Here is a 17782-nt window from a genome sequence, read left to right on the forward strand (position 1 = left end):
TTGTTGAACACATACACAGTTTAACGTCGGGAAAGTTACACGACTCACTCGCCCAGGTGTTGTCACTAATCACCGTAATCATAAAAAAATTCAGAATCACATCGCTGCCTGTTTCGGATTCCGCACGTTAAAGTATATTTATTCATTTGTTCGTCTATTTATTAACTGCTACTGTAGTCTTACCCTGCGGTACATGAAAACTCCCGTTACAGTCATGGATCAACTTCAACCTGGTGTTTGCACTTTCTCCATTTACGGTCCGTACATCTATAGAAACGTTCATATTTCAAATATAAATTGCTTACCCTATGGCCACGGATGTTAAAATGATGCACGGGACTCTCAAAAGTACCCGTATATTCTGTATTGTTCAATAAAAAGCATTTTAATCCGATCGGTGGCCATTTTATCATAGTTGTAATGTATCAGAGTGCAATAGAACTACCAACCGATAGGGTCGCTTGGTTGAAAGTATATGGAGAAAATGGCCACCGATCAGATTAAAATGCTTTTTATTGAACAATACGGATGATACGGGTACTTTTGAGAGCCCGTACATAAATGTAACATCCGTGGCCATGGGATAAGCACTTTATATTTGACATATGAATGTTTCTGTAGATGTACGGGCTATAAATGGAGAAAGTGCAAACACCAGGTTGAAGTTCATCCATGACGGACGAGACAGACGACCGTCGTGTATCCATGGCTATTACTCCCTCTAACATTTCCCGTGTTTTTAGTTTATTGAAATAATGTCATGCACATTTGTCCAGTGCATAGCCTACTGCAGGCCTTGTTGACTAGATTTAGAAGAGATTTTGAAGCTATTGCTGCTGAAATTATCGATTATTTTTAGGGGGAAAAGCCGTCATTTAACATGCAAGTCAATGGGTGAGAAGCAGAAAGTGCCAGGCGCTGCCAGGCCTGGGTGTGACTAACTTCGCACCACCAGTCACAGAGTGGAGTGGGTGGGGCTTAGCGAAGGGTCCATTGATTTCTGAACGAACCTGACCACTGAATGTACACTATTGTTGAAGGCTGGTGTACTGTAGACCGAAATTGCCGTGGGTTTTTGTATTAAAAGGGCCCTTGATATGGATGCATCATGCGGTAGCCCTGAAACATGAATGTGAACCATGGCTACATATGCGGCAATGGATTACAAGAACGCTCGTCCCCAAACACACTCGCCCGGGTCTAATCCGGCGGCCTCTGCCCGCGAAATGAATGGGGGTGAGTGTGTTTTGGGGCGAGTGTTCTGTTTACCACCGGAACGCTCGCCCAGAATCGCTTTTTTTTAACTCTCTCTCACTCTGCTGCTGGCTCAGTGAGCGTGAGCAGCACAGTGCAAGTTAACGCCAGTAAGTCAGCACCGTCAGCGTCATCTTCATAATAGATAAATACACATTCAGACAGAACAGAATTCAAAAATATATTATAAAAATAAATAAAAATTCATCTTTTTTTTCATTTTTTTTTTCATGGAGCCCGAGGCTCGGCTCGACCCGACCAATTAGCATACTTTTGAGGCCCGGCTCGGCCCGAAAACGTCGGGTCGGGCCGGGTCGGGTTCGGGTAGAATTTGAGAACTCTAGCTGGCATACAAGAGGCTTTGTCAGTCAGTCGATCTGTCATGTCATTTCCCTCAAGGTTAACTGCGGTTTGCATCAAATTTGGTTGAGATTTGTAGCATGGTAAGAGTCTCTTTGACCCCGATAGATGGTGCTATAGCAACTGATTGAAAAAGGAAATGCACAGTTCTGCAGAAACAACTCTGATTCACACCATATTTGGTGGACATTATTTTCCCTTCTTACCACCCTGCATCGGACAGCTGCTGGCTGTGGTTGGTGTAGCCTACACCTGATTCTCAACATGCTTGTCCAAGACTATTATTATCCATGATATTCAACTCACACTCTTATTTTATAGCTTTATTATTGTTGTTGGTGATGAACAGGCGGGGACTTGTTATCCCTGTGGGTGACTCCAAAGTTCAACGTTACTTTGTTACTCTAAATTATATGTACCTGACTGGAAATTGGTTTCTGGGTATTTAAAATAAAAATAAATAAAATTACTTATACTCACCTGGTAACCTGAATCAAAGTGATACTCACCTGTTAACCTGGGAATTAAGATGCATACGTTCTAATTACCTGGAAAAAGAAAAGAGTGTTGATTATCTAATATCCACAGTAGAAGGGGGGGCTGTGAATTTATTTAATATATTGCAAATACTTACCGCCGTACACCTGAAACACAAGACATAAAACTAAACTTAATCATATTTTAAAAAATAACATAAAGAACTCAGGGCCCTGCCTTTATCCATAAGTAGAGGGGCAGTGATGCGCTCCAAAACATTCAGCACTTGTGCAGTATAGGAAATGTGTTAGAAAAAAGAAAACGCTATTTACCAATTAAAGACAGAAAAATACCCCGCGTTTTTTTCCATAATAAAATGCGCTATTTACACATTAGAAATACTAATACAAAGACGAGGAAGAAGAATACAACAAATTGTTTTCCAAAAGAAATATGGTTTTATTTTACCACCAGTGAAACGGGAGGATTTTCTTATCACATGTCTAGAGCAGTGCTGTGAAATAAACAGGACGGAATATAGACTATAAATAAGCCTTAGCATAGCCACCATATACAAGATTCATTTAGCCTACCGTAACCGTACAAAATAAATTAAATCAGCAACATCCGTGCTTCAACAAAACAAAAATGTACATCATTGACCAGCAGCGCGAGGCCGCAGCAGCGCGAGCTGCGAGGCTTACAGATTCAGAACAGAATCATTCATCAACTCCCTTATGTGGCATGTAAACAACTAACAACTAAACATGTATGTATGTTAATGGTAAAGTAAAATTATTAAATAATTGCACAACGTCATAGCAACTAAAACAAAAACCATGGCGAACAACATGTTGGAAACTTGGAATTATTCAGCTGTGAGAGGAATAAGAAAAAAACGGCCTATAGCTTATTAAAAATGAATATTAAATAGCTTATAGTTGCCCACTTGCCCAACTTTCTAGTAATGAAAAACAAAATACTTAGGCACAAACAGAAACACACCTTGAATCATCCAGCTCTGGGGATGAGCAATAGCAGCAGTAGCAGATTAACAACATAAAATAAAGACCTGGCCTACCTCATCATGACAGCGTTCCGTTTAATGTCTACTGGTTTTTGTTCAAAAAAATCAACATATCCACGTGCTCTGGGGTTAATCTGGTGCGCAGTCGGTTGACTGTAAGACCCGCTGCGGAGAACACCCGTTCAGATGGCACCGAGTTTCCAGGGATGCACAGGTAGCGCCTCGCTAATGTAGCCAGCCTCGGAAAGCGTCCTTGATTAGTTTTCCACCATTGAAGTGGGTTGGTGTCTAATGGGGGGAGGGTTGTCTCTCCTAAAGTTCTCTACTTCTGCCGCCGAGTCATTAGCTTGTCCGGGGATGCTGTAGTCGTCTCCCAGGAGCAAATCATGGCACTGCCCTTGCGCTGCTGTCCGCCTGCAGCTGCAGCCCCCGTCCGACTTGTCTCGTCCTCTTCCTCCTCTTCATCCGTTCCAGCAGGGGCAGGGCCGCCAGGCTCACCTTTGATTGATTCAGATTGAATACTGTATTAACAATTTGCAAATAGTACAGCGGTACGATTATACAATGGTGCTAAAAAGGATAACACAAAAAGTAAACTTTAAGACAATAATATACACAGTACACACCGTCATCACCGGTCACTTCCACATGGACAGTAGCACATATTTCTTTGAGTTTTGCTGTTGCCTTTTCTCTCTGCCTTGGTGTAAAAAACCGGAGATGTTTATGGCGAGGGTCCAAGACGGAGGCGATCAGCGCTGGTTTTGCGAACAACTCATCCGTGTCACTGTCAACCGACATGCTATCACTCAATGATTTTCTAACCTTGGCCTTGAACTCTGCCACTTTGCGGCTGTCATCCTCGGCGCTCTTAAAGGTTTCATGACGTTCAGTTTTACCACACATTAAAAGTCTTTGTCATGGTCCTTCAAACGTGTATAGAAAGTTTTAACAAAAAAATCCACTCCATTGATCCATGGCAGGTGTTTTTCTCTCACATTTCTAAAGCATTTTCAACTGCAATGAAAAAATAAATCTTTGCCTGCGGGTGTCGCTGGTGAGACACCAGCCCCCCCCCCCCCCCGCCCCCCAAAGGAAAGGATAGGGGAGGGGAGGGGCGAGGAGGAGAGTGGGCCGGATTAATCGGCTGTGACCTCACTGCCGAAGGGCCAAGCTCAGATTACTTTTCAGCCTAATTATTCAGAAAACCCCAGACCACAGAAAATCCACTGAATGTTTAAAGTTCAGATTTTTTTGGTGTAGTTGAGGTCGTAAAACCCAAAAAAAACAAAATGTGAAAATGAATGTCATAGAACCTTTAAGGTGTGTGTTAATGAGGCTTAAAGTAATACTAGGTAACGTTTTCAACAAAACTAAAGTTAAATTGTATATCTTTTGTGAGTGGCAAAAGTTTCACAACACCCACTCCGTGAATTTCACCCCCGGAAGCCTTTTATTTATATATTTTCTATTGAAAGTGTACGGGGGGGACTTTCCCGGGAAAATGACGTTCCTGGCCAACGTCATGGCCGACGTCCTGGCCGACGTCATGACGTCAGCCAGGAACTACCGCAACGGTTTCCTGTTTGGCCAGGAACTACTGCACTAATAACAAAAGGGAACCTCACGCTGATTTAAGAGAATGTAGGATTGGAAGATCGAAAAAGAACAGAAAAAGAAAGCACAGCTCATGGTAACTAATGCTCCACTGGCTAAGAGAAACGATCCGTAGATAGTATAAAACAATTAAAAGATCGCTTTTTGAAACGCTTCCGGTGAAAACGAATGGAATTCTGGGTAATCGAGGACTATGGAAATTGTATGCAGTGACGGTAGTGACCAGCAGAGGTTGCTAAAAATCGTTATTTGTGATTCTGCATTGTACAACTTTAAGGTGATGGGGTAAATGCTAGATATCGACACCTCCCGTTCTGTTGACATAACGGTGGTCGCAATTTTTTACTTCTCCAACACGGGTGCGATCTCTTCCATGATCTGCCAGTATACATCCAGGATCTCAAGGGTTCTGGCATCTTGCAGCTTTGTTACTGTGCGGTCGGACAGAACTGCAGCCACCGTTGCTCAAGGAGTCTTGTGAACATGTCGCACACCGAGTTCCATCTAGTTTTGCATGACTGGATGAGCTTGTGGTGTTCATTCTGGTTAGTAGTAGTAGTCAACCCCATTGAGTCTCGTTTGGCCTCCAGTGCCTTGCATGCCACCGTGCTGTGGTTAAAGTGCCTGACTAGCCGACCTGCTGCAGCGATAACCCGATGCAAGAACAGGTTAAATCCATCGTTGATCGCCAATTGTAGTGTGTGTGCAAAACCAGTCAACCCGTTCGGGGCGATTAGCAGCCACAACGTTGGCTGCGTTGTTATGCACACATGCACACACTTTCCCAGTAAGTCCCCAAGCCTCCATCGAATCATTCAGTTTAGCTGCCAGGTTGTCTGCTGTGTGTCTGTCGCCCGCCATACTCTGTGTCAATAAGACGGCTGAATTCACATTCCACTCCTCGTCAATATAGTGGCACGTAATTGTCAAATAGCTCTCTGTGGTGAGTGCCGTCCAACAGTCTGTCGTAAGAGCTACACACCTAGCACTAGCCAGTTGTGTTTTTTGCTCTTCTTTTTTTTCTTTGAAATGGACTTCAATTCGACGGGTGACAGTCTGTTTTGATGGGATGTGGTAATTGGGCTCGATATAGCGCAGCAACTCCTGGAAACCCTCGCCATCGACCACACTGAGGGGCAGAATAACTTTTTCGACCATCACACAGATTTTCTGGGTTATATCCTCTGTCCTCCGTGCATCACACCGTCTCCCCGCTATCATGGAGGGTAAAGTTGGTTGAACTCCGGTTCCCGACGATGATGCATGTTTGTGACGCATGTGATATTGCATCGCGGATGTACTAGAGGTATATTTCATCGTGGCGCTGCACAATTTACAAGTAACCTCATCATTATTTTGGGTGAAACTATCCCAAACACCACTTCTCTTCGCGCGCTTCATTTTGTGTTTACTACTAGTGTTAGTGTAGTGGAATTTATTTTATTTTTTTATTTTTTTTACGGTTTACCATTAGCCGTTTCTTAACGGTTAATGGTTACCGGTTGGCCAACCCTAGTTCCTAAGACGATGACATTAGACTAAGACTAATCTGTTTTTTTTGTTTGTTTTTTTTTAGCTCGGAGGAATATGAGGAAATGGGGACCGGAAGAAAAGGCAGCTGTGGAGAGGCACCTAAAGCACTATATACAGACTTGTAGGGTCCCTGACAAAAGAGCCTGTGACAAGTGTCTTGAATCTGAGCCAGCCCTTCAAAAGAGAACTTGGAAAGCAATCAAATTTCATGTTCATAATCGAATTCTAGCTTTAAAGAAGAAGACTCTTAAAAAGGATGTGTGGAAATCAGACAATTGTTCAAGTCGCTCCGGTCCGAGTCCAAGTCGAGTCCCAAGTCATTTGGTCCCAAGTCGAGTCCCAAGTCAATCCAACCCTCCGGTCCGAGTCCAAGTCGAGTCCCAAGTCATTTGGTCCCAAGTCCAAGTCGAGTCCCAAGTCTTTCTGTTGTGGGCAAGTCAAGCCGGGTCACAAGTTGTGTCAAGTCCCTCACTACTATTGTTCCCCTGCCCACCCACAAAGCACTCAGGTTTATATCTTGAAGAGAGAAACTGTATCTTAAAGTCAAGAATTAAACCAGCATAAAGCTGTTCATTTATCCATTACAACATTACATGTCTGATCATTTAGTTAGAACTAGGGAAAGGCAAAATTACACTAAAGAAATGGGATGTTTGATTCAAAATTGTTTATTTTTTTACATTTTGCACCAGGCTGGCAGGCTCAAACTGGCACTGCCTTTCTGAGTAGTTTTCAAGTGTATTGTTTTGTAAACAAAGTTAGAGCAAGTGAACAAAGTGCTCATGTAAACATTAAACAAAGTCAAAGGTAACAAACAACAAACTTCAAGGACATTACTTTTGCTATAACAGTCATTAATGAATATTGGATAAACTGTGGGTGAAATGATGCAGGAAAGGAAATACATTAATGGCATTTATCTATAGGCCTATTAGGCCTATAATCTTGACGTGTCTGTGTTTGTTTTGTAGTATTTTAATATTACGTCATTTTCCATCAAGCACAGTTTAGCCAGGTCTAGGAAAACCAGCCCAAAATCAGCCCAAAATAAGCGACTATGGGCCACATGAGCACTTTAACATATACATCAGCTATTTGAAAATACTAGTAGATCTACAAGCTCACAACGCGTCGCATTGCGACACGTTGTGAGCTTGTAGATTTGCTATTTTCAAATAAAATCTTGCGGGGAAATGATAATAAGCAGATCTGGCAACCCTGTACACGTGTTTTTATTTTGTTTTTGCAAAGGGGTCCTTGGTAAAAAAAGAAAAAGAAAAGGAGGCTACAACACAGTGGAATAAAGGCATCTCTTTAAGTTTATATATATATAGCAGAGAGAAACTTATTAGTGAAGTTAAAGTGGCGACGTGAGAAAGTGATGGATTACGCAGAGACTTTATTGCTGTTACCATGGATAAAGTATACAGTCACGAGTCACTTCACTAACAGTACATCATGATCGGTGTGATCCTGATTCGACAGTGGTGAGAGACTTTCATGTTTACAACTACGTATATCTCGCTGGCTGGTGCTACTGTTGTTGTTGATTTATTATTAGATTTAAAGTGAGTACTGAGCACAGTGAGCAGCACCACCTCTCCTCCTGGCTTGGCAAATTGAATGACTTTGGGGACTGTTGCTGTTGCCATTGTTGTTTTTCCTGCCCCAGCTGTTCTGCACGCACGCACTGATCAGGGGTTGCCAGATCTGCTTATTATAATTTTGCCGAAAGATTTTATTTGAAAATAGCCGATCTAAGCTGCTCACAATGCGTTGTGAGCTTGTAGATCTGCTATTTTCAAATAGCTGATGTATATGTTAGAGTGCTCATGTGGCCCATAGTCGCTTGACTCGCTTCTTTTGGGCTGGTTTTGGGCTGGTTTTCCTAGACCTAGTTGCTTGTTTTTCCTCACAGAAAATCTGGCAACACTGGCACTGATGATAACTGGACGGCAGCCGTCGCAGAATCAAAATGACTCCGCTGGGGGTGGCGGTGGCGTTTGCACAGTACACACACAGATCGTTCACAGTGAAAAAAACAAAACAAGTCACGAGTCATCTTGTCTCGAGTCGAGTCAGGAGTCATTGGCTAGCAAGTCGGAGTCGAGTCTCAAGTCTCGTTGGTCTTTTACATTCAAAGTCCGAGTCGAGTCGCAAGTCGTCAAATATGCGACTCGAGTCAGACTCGAGTCGAGTCACTATGACTCGAGTCCAATTGTCTGGAAATGGGGACCGGAAGAAAAGGCAGCTGTGGAGAGGCACCTAAAGCACTATATACAGACTTGTAGGGTCCCTGACAAAAGAGCCTGTGACAAGTGTCTTGAATCTGAGCCAGCCCTTCAAAAGAGAACTTGGAAAGCAATCAAAATTTATGTTAATAATCGAATTGTAGCTTTAAAGAAGAAGACTCTTAAAAAGGATGTGTTAAAAATAACACATCATGTGTTGTTTCTGAACACATCTGTGTGTCTAGTTAAGGACAACACACAATGTGTTGTTTTGACATAATTCTGTGTTGACAGATTTTACACATGTTGTGTGTTAAATATGTCAACACACCGATTGTGTTAGGATTTCACAAAGATAACACAGAAGTGTGTTATTTCATGTAATTTTACACATAGCTGTGTTAATGTGTTTTTTATACAAATTTACATAGAAATGTGTTATTTTATACAGAGCTGTGTTAGTTTACACAGCTGTACTTACTCAGTGCAGAAAATACTAAAATGCTCACAAAAAGTAAATAAACAATTGCTTGAAATTCAAGTATCGGTAACATTTATTAAAATGTATTTGACTTTCACAGACATTTGTAACAAACATAGTCAGTGCATTTTTTAACCAACTCAGTCGTAGTGCAAACTCTTGAAAAATGAAATTCAGGTTTATAACAATAAACATCAGAATTGAGAAATCTCAGTGCAAACTGGTTGAAATACTCTTTTGAGGTATAAAAGTATTGAAATAAACAAATCCTCACACTTGTGCAATATCCTTGGCATTCCAAGGGATCAATGGAACATTTGAGAACACCATAGAATACAGACATAGAACGCAGAAAAGGTCTGTAGCACAACTGTCTAGTGTCATTTAACAACTAATAACAAAAAAATAATCTAAAAAAATAATAAATAAATAAAAACAGAATTCAGAGGGAAGTCAACAATGGCAACAACCTGCAAATGATCACTGCAGAGGACATCAGGACACACCATCATAAATATGCAGGACCATAAGGCCAGTGGACACAGCCACTTACAGGCGGCACCATTTATAACACTTCAAAGTAATGCAAATTTAAGCAATCAATTTGTATCTTGGATTAATATAGAGTTGGTTTCCACTGTAAGATGACAGCAAATCTAGTGGTCTGATGTCAGCTACATCCTTTATATAGATCATTTCATACTCAGAATTCCGCTCCACCGCATAAGAATACAGATGATCATCAAAGTATTTCATAGATAAAATTTGAATAAAAAATTAACACCTTCCTTTTCACAATTTGGAAACATGTGTATAATCTCCCCAAAGAGACGCTCTCCTCTCAGGTCACGGTTCAAAGTAAGAACACATTGGCTGGTTCTTTGACAGTGATTTTGACTGACTGCATACAATTGTATAATCCTGTCCATCTGAAATTGCATGTACTTGCCTAAGATGTCTGATAAGTGCCTTTACTTGTTCTGAAATGTTTTTTTTGCACTTGGGACAAATGTACATGGTATTACAACTTACTTACACTACTTTCACTGCCTGGAGCTTTCCAATAATCAATGACTTTCGATCTCTTTGTACCTGGGACGGCTATGCCGTAAAAATGCTCCAGGAACGCATAGACTGAGGCGAGTGGGGCAGGATATGAGACATTGCAAACCCAGAACACTTTGAACAGCTTGTCCAGGGCGCAGGCCAAACCTTCATCTTGAAGTGGGATGGTGACTTTGTCGTTCTTAACCACTATGATGTATTGGGCCGTTGTACTGGGGTGTCCCAAACAAACAAGCTTCGGCTGGAGTGCTCCCACTTCTGCATCAGGAGATTCCATGAGGCTGGGGATGCTGGTTCCATTCTAGGAAAACAAGTACATACATGTATATATAAATATCGCGATTTGTGTCACTTTTCCGACAATTAGTGACTTAAACCGCCTGCCCGTCCAAGATGATCATAATAATAAAGTTAGCTAGCTCTTTTTCTTATACACGTCTTTTTCAATTGTACTACAGCTCAATAAATACTATTATCATTTTGTTTGACAGTTAATGTGGACCATTGATGTCATTCATGCACAAAATATTACATCATTGGTCCACAACTCAAATTAACTCTCAATAACTTAATAAAGGGGTATAACTTAATAAAGGGGCATAGTGTCCCTTTAAAGTGAAATACTTATAAAAATGTGGTAATAATTGAGACGGGGACTCACAAATAAGGTGTGGGAGATTCATGAGACAAGAGGAGCTTTCCTACCGGTTTGATGTCCAGCATGTAAGACAGCGCCGATTTCACACTGATTTTGGTCGATCCTTTGGTCCTCCCTGACGCTGTAGGAGGTAGGAGGTGTGTGAGGATCTGAAGGGCTCTGAAGGAACGGGACTGGAAAATACGCACCATTACTGATGCCACCTCCAAAAAAAGTTATCCAGCAAATTATCCCAACAGAAAAGGCTGTGCCGGGGGAATTCAGATCAATAAAACATTTATTTTGGTTCATCCCTAGTGGGAATATTAATCCAAATTACCCGATTTGATGTACAGTAACTTACCATCACTCTCTTCACCAGCAAGAAGGAAACAGGGGTCTTTTTCAACTGCAGCCACTTTCAGTAGTTTCGGAACGATATGTCCCGATATGTCCTTCGGAACGATATGACCTAAGAGGTCTTCCTTCCCTGGGAACATTTTGGTGAATTCTGCATTAAACTGGAAAAGTGGCAGATAATACAGCAATTATATTAGTATTGCCTGTTGTCTAGGCTCCAGATGTGCATCTGCAATATAACATGCTGTATAATTACCAAGTACGGCAGGTCTATGAACCGAGGGTACTGCTGAAAGATCTCTTCCATTGTTGGTGACTCTCCATTGATCCACCGTCTTCGGTGGGCGTAGGTTTCCTCCATACCCTTTTTGATAGCTGTGGAATTCTCAGCAGTTGGTCTCAGCCTTTTGGTGGCAGTTATCCACTCCGTGATGGACTCTTCCCCAATGGATACCCAATGGACATATCCATTGTTACAGTAACTGCAATAGGACCAAGTGCAGAAGGACCACTGGAACTCCCCCGCTTGGAATAGCGACGTTGGTCCTCATGAAGTGTTCTCCGTAGGTTGCGCAGTTTCACCTCAATGAATCCACTGTGTGACACTGGGTCAAAGAAGTGCTCCTGAATCACAGTTGAATAAAATAAATTGTTTAAGGATAACTCTGCCAGAGTCGTATCCTTTTCTCACCTTAATACAAACTCATATTTTAGACAAGGTGTAAAAACTGTAAAATGCACAGGCAGTGGGGTATCCCTCTAAGCGAATATTACATTGCAAATTGTATTTTACTGAAAGACATCCGTTTGCACTTACAAATCCTTCATTCTCTTCGCCCATCTTGATCTGCAGTGATGGGAAGACTGTTCTTATGCTTTTTGCCAACATCACCTTGTCAGGATTTCAAGGGTAGCTGAAAGCAAAATGAAAGATTTTGAAGCCAGAAGAATTAGAAAAATATACAAGGACAAATTTTATATTTTTTGCCTTCCTCAGAGTTAAAATCACTGCAGAACATCTTGCCCGACTCATAAATGCCAAAAATAACCACACGCCCCAGTATCTTAAACTCGTAAAAAAGCTGTATGCGTCAAGTCACATTTCATGTTCCTTTCTGCGTTAAATTGCACATTTCAGAAGTAAATTACTAAAAAAAGTTAGGAAACTCTACTTTGGTCCATTATATCTCCCCTTTAATAATATCAATAGGTATTGTGTTTAATATTTTTAGTGTTGATTAGTCACCTTTACAACCAGGTACAGCTTGTAAGCATTGCACATTCGTTGAATGAGCAGCACAGCTAAATGTGTGGGTAGTGCCCCCCAAAAATATGCCAAAATGGCCTGCAATACCATTCAAATCCTTTTAGTCTCTAAGGTAGAAATTAAGAATGAACTCACAATCCTCTTCGCTCCACCAGATCACCGACACATATTCTCACAAGAAGTTTTCTAGATGCCCCGGAGAGTGTTCCTGATTTCTCATATTCAGCTCGGACCAATAGGGCGTTGTGCTCAATACCCCATTGTCAAGTGCGTTTTTAACCCTAACCTCCACAAACACTGTTTGAAAAGCTATTGAACTGGTTCTTTGAATGTACAGCAAATCACGAACAAAACTGTCACAATACAAAGGTTACAAGCCAACTCACGTTTCATTTAGACACCGCTAAACTAATTTAATTAATCCATACGTTCACAACACGCACCGTGCGGTGGTACACATGGGAATTCTGTGATTCAAGCTAGCTGTGCTATAGTAACAACTACAATGCTAACGTTAGCTTTATCCACAAAGCTGTTATTTAATAACCACAAAATACTTGGTAAAACAGCGGTTTGTCATTTAACATAACGATTTTAATAAAACATTTTCCTATTTCTTACCGTGTTTCTAAAGAACTACTGCACAAACAACACTGAAAAGCTATTCACCTTGCGTGCTAAATCTGGTCTAGAGCCCGCCAACTGTATCCAGCTCTTTTCCACATACACATACATACACACACACACACATTCCATTTTCGTTTCCGATACTGGACCGGAACTCTTAAATGGGCAAGCGCCAAATGTTAAATGCAGCTCGCCTCGTTCATTCATTGTTCTTTGCATGTACAGCGAATTAACTACAGCCCGAACAAAACTATCACAATACACAAGTTACGAGCCAACTGACGTTTCATTTAGACACCACTAAACAAATTTAATTAATCCATACGTTCATAACACGCACCGTGCGGCGGTACAAATGGGAATTCTGTGATTCAAGCTAGCTGTGCTATAGTAGCAACTACAATGCTAACGTTACCTTTATCCACAAAGCTGTTATTTAATAACCACACAATACTTTGTAAAACTGCGGTTTGTCATTTAACATAACTATTTTAATAAAACATTTTCCTATTTCTTACCGTGTCTCTAAAGAACTATTCCACAAGCAACACGGTTGGAAAGCTATTCACCTTTTCCACATACACATACATACACACACACTTTCCGTTTCCGATACTGGACCGGAACTCTTATATGGGCAAGCGCCAAAAGTTACTGTAGCTTGTTCTTTGAATGTACAGCGAATTAACTACAACCCGAACAAAACTATCACAATACACAAGTTACGAGCCAACTCACGTTTCATTTACACACCACTAAACTAATTTAATTTACCCATAAGTTCACAACACGCACCGTGCTACTCACGGAAATTCTGTGACTCAAGCTAGCTGTGCACAACTACATTAAATTGCAAGCTAACTGCTTTGCAATGCTAACGTTAGCCTTATCCACAAAGCTGTTATTATTGATAACCACACAATAAGCGACTGCAAAACAGCGGTTGGTCATTTAAGATAATAATGATTTTAATAAAACGTTTTCATATTTCTTACCATGTTTGTGAAGAAGATATTACCGAATCCCGCAGCTTCTCCAACGTCTGTGAAGTAAGATGTTTTGAGTGCAGCACAGAAGAGAGTGAGCAGAACGGCGCGCGCCACTTAGTGCCCAACACATGTTATGTTAAAGTCACGTGATGACTATTTTATGTGTTAAAATAGTATTAACTCACAGAGTGTGTCTAGGATATTAACACATGATTGGTAAATGTAACATAACACGTGTTAGAATATAATAACACAAAAAAAAATTAGGATTTTAACACATCCTTTTTAAGAGTGAAGAGAGAGGAGGGTAGAGAGGAGGCGTTTCCATCATCTAGTACCTCTTCTAGCTGCCGTCCCCCTTCGGGCGCCGGGTTGGGCCCCCTCATTGTAAAATCCAGGATCTTGAACACAATGCAGATTGTTGTTGGATTGTTGTTAGATTTTATTGTTCACAGGATTTGCACTACAATACTACGTACTGTCTTTCTTAACGAGACTGCTCCACATTCTGTTCTAAATGACCCACTGTTCTGTCTGATGCACTTTGCACCTCCTGAATATGGAGGTTTCAGGAATGAATACAGACATGCAAAAGTGTCACTTTTCACCTACAGTCACCTTTTTGAACCCAAATAGGGCAATTGTTTACTTTTAAATTAGCACTGAATATTTTATTTTGTCTATGCAAGTGTAGGAACATGTGTATGAGTGTGTGAGGAAACAACAGCATGCGTTATTGATCATGGGCAGTTCCTTCACCATTTACAGTATAGGCGGTCCTATGTGTACAATTGCAAAAGTGTCACTTTTCACCTACAGTCACCTTTTTGAACCCAAATAGGGCAATTGTGTGACACCTGACCCGAAAGAAAACATGTTGTCACCTTTTTCACCTCGGGGCTGTTTGCATGCCTGTGAATAAATCTCAGTAATACCTGAAAGAGTGTTCCGTGTCTGTTGTTAAATACAATGTGTTAAGGTGTTCCCCAGAAAGATAGTAATATCTGAAAGTGTGTTAAGGTGTTCCCCAGAAAGATAGTAATATCTGAAAGAGTGTTATGGTGTCCCCAGAAAGATGGCAATATCTGAGAGTGTTAAGGTGTTCCCCAGAAAGATGGTAATATCTGATAGAGTGTTATGGTGTCCCCAGAAAGATAGTGATATCTGAAAGTGTGTTATGGTGCCCCCAGAAAGTTAGCAATACCTGAGAGTCCCCACATGGGCGGACCCAGTCAGGTCTGGGACACAAATTATTGAATATTGCTAATTTGAAGTCATATTCTGGTTCCTGATTTTTTTTCTGATCATGCCTGCTTTTTCTCAGAGGCGTAGGATGTCTAGAAAGGGGTGTCCTCGCATGGGAGGTCCTAGTCATGTGTCCCCAAATGGTAGTATAGTATAAGTATAGTTATGTCAATCATTAGCGTCCTATCTCGGTCTCGCGCATATATCACGGGAGCCTTTCACGTTTTCGTGAGACGTTAGGAATAAAAACAAATGTATGTATTGGGTCGGGATCACATCGTGGTGAAATATCTTGCAATCAGTGAACCCCTGTCGCCGGCCAATCAATCGTGCGAGAATCTCAACGATATATTTAGCCCGATTTCAAGAGAGAAACTCGTGCAATGTGAAATGCTTAACGATCTGTTCACTCGCCGGCCATTTCAAATATCGGGCAGTGTGTAGGGGCCCTAAGGGGCGATGGTAACACAGGGGTGGGGGGGAAATGTATCCCATTTATGGAGCATATCAAATTACCAACTAAGTCCAGGTGGTGAAAGTTAACTGGGTGCTACTGAAATCCTATTACAGAATCCCTCCCTCTGCAGTTGCTACTGGATGTAGTGGGAGCACAAGGCTCCTCAACCCAGCCACCATCTAAGCCTTTGGGGAGCAAAGGATCGGTGAGTTTAAGTAGTTTAATTTCAGTTTTTTCTTTAGTGGTTCTAGTGATATTCTTGTTAGTGTGCTTAAGCAGCACATTGTCGCTGTCGGGAAGATACCTTGTATCTCCATATTTCAGCTATGTTTTTAAAATAATAAAGGAACATTTTTGACATACAAGGTTTCCACCCAACAGCAACGATATCACATGTCTGCTGTACCTACTTTTAAGTACTGAAAATTTACTTTGTTCTATTTGCAATGCAGGCTGGCCCGGCTAATCCGACGCAACCACCCAGAGCTCAAGACAGCGAAATCAACCATTTGAAACTTTTATTGGCCCGGGCAAAGAAGGTGGCAGATGATTTGGCAGCCCAAGCCCAGACCTTAAATGACAGTAATCAGGCCAAGATCTCAGAATTAAATGAAGGTCACCGTTCCAAGATCTCAGAATTAAATGAAAGTAATCCAGCCAAGATCTCAGAATTAAATGACTGTCACCAGGCCAAGATATCAGAATTAAATGAAAGTCACAGAGCCAAGATCTCAGAATTAAATGACCGTCACCAGGCACAGTACAAAGAGGTGGAGGACAGACTGGTGGAGCAGATGAAGATGGAGGTGGAGGAGAGAGAGGTAGAGCCTAGAGAGGTGGAGGAGAGACGGGTGGAATCGGCGACACCAGCTACAACTGGAGAAAGGGAGAAACTGCTGGAGCAGAGAGAGATAGAGGTAGAGCAGAGAGCGAGACATTTTGAGCAGAAAGAGCTGGAGCTGAAACGGAGCCAGATGGAGCAGAGACGGGTGCAGTTGGAGCAGAGGGTACGAGAGCTGGAGCAGAACCTGAGACAATCGCAGCTGGAGCAGAGAGAGAGAAAGTTTGAACAGAGAGAGACACAGTTGGAACAGAGACGGAGCGACCTGGAAGAGAGAGAAGGAGCGGTGAAACGCAGAGAGACGACGATGGAAAAGAGAGAGGGAGCGTTTGCGGCGCTAACAGCGGCAAGAGCCGGCCAATCCCTTCCGTTGCAGCTTTGGGACATAGAACTGCTAGAAATATCGCAGAGTCGCTTGGAAAACATCAGCTTCATATGCAATGGACGTGCGGATCGCTATGGCGCTCTGTTGTTTCGTTACGCCACGCCCGAAGACAAGTACATTTCGTGGTGTCGCAGGGTGAACTGGAGCGGTAGCGGGAGAAAGTCGGCGCTTCCACGTAACCTGAAGGACTTTGTTTTGAACTCTTGCAAGGTCAAGTTTCCCTACATGGATAAGAGAGACAAAAAGTCAATTGTTTATCGGATCAACGAGGCACTGCGCAAACAAAGACAGTGGGATAATGATCCTCGGCAGGTCACCCGAAACTAAGGACCATTGTGAACACAGTTTTTGTCTTCCATTTCTGTGGTCTATTTTCTTTTTATGCATTGCCTTTTTCCATAGAGATGACATTTACTGACTGGCCCTTGCCTACTGTAATTCACATCAATTTGCTTTTATTTTTAAATAAATCTCTTGCAATTAAGTTGTCTCTCTTGATGGACTCTACCAGTAATAAATGATGTATGCAGGCATAAATAGCAGCTTCACATAAGTTTGAAGTTATTTTATTGTATTATGTAATGCAATAAAATGTAAGTAGTAGAAGTTGTATTAATAAATCAAGAAATGTGCATGAAATGTATTAGAACATTAATACTGCAAACAATTGGCCTATTTTGATTAGTAAACCACTGCCAAAAGGTGTCACACAACAGTTTGGCCAAAACATCAGATGATCCTGATGAAGGCCAAATTGTTCTGCCGAAACATTTTGTGTGACACATTTTGCACAGTAAAAACATTTTTGGGAGCTACAAGCTGTGTGTAGACGTTGTATTCATTTCACTGTTACTTATTTTGACGTACACCAGCGACAAATGGTTGTGCATGTTTTACCGGTGTCTTTGAACATAAAACGACACGGTAGC

The 17782-nt window shown here is 41.6% G+C and overlaps 1 protein-coding gene across 1 annotated transcript in view; it reads left to right on the top strand.

Annotated features, from left to right (window-relative positions):
- The window catches only part of LOC308106021 (uncharacterized protein), a 46044-nt gene extending 28768 nt beyond the window's left edge, over positions 1–17276 (top strand). The window contains exons 13-14 of the mRNA XM_080457018.1: positions 15741–15832; positions 16080–17276. Of these exons, the coding sequence (XP_080313144.1) occupies positions 15741–15832; positions 16080–17180 (1193 nt within the window). The 3' untranslated portion in view covers positions 17181–17276. The remainder of the gene's footprint in view (positions 1–15740; positions 15833–16079) is intronic.
- Positions 17277–17782: the final 506 nt, after the last annotated feature.

Source organism: Gymnoscopelus braueri, assembly GCF_963280865.1.
Source record: "Gymnoscopelus braueri genome assembly, chromosome: 18".
Classification (NCBI taxonomy): Eukaryota; Metazoa; Chordata; class Actinopteri; order Myctophiformes; family Myctophidae; genus Gymnoscopelus; species Gymnoscopelus braueri.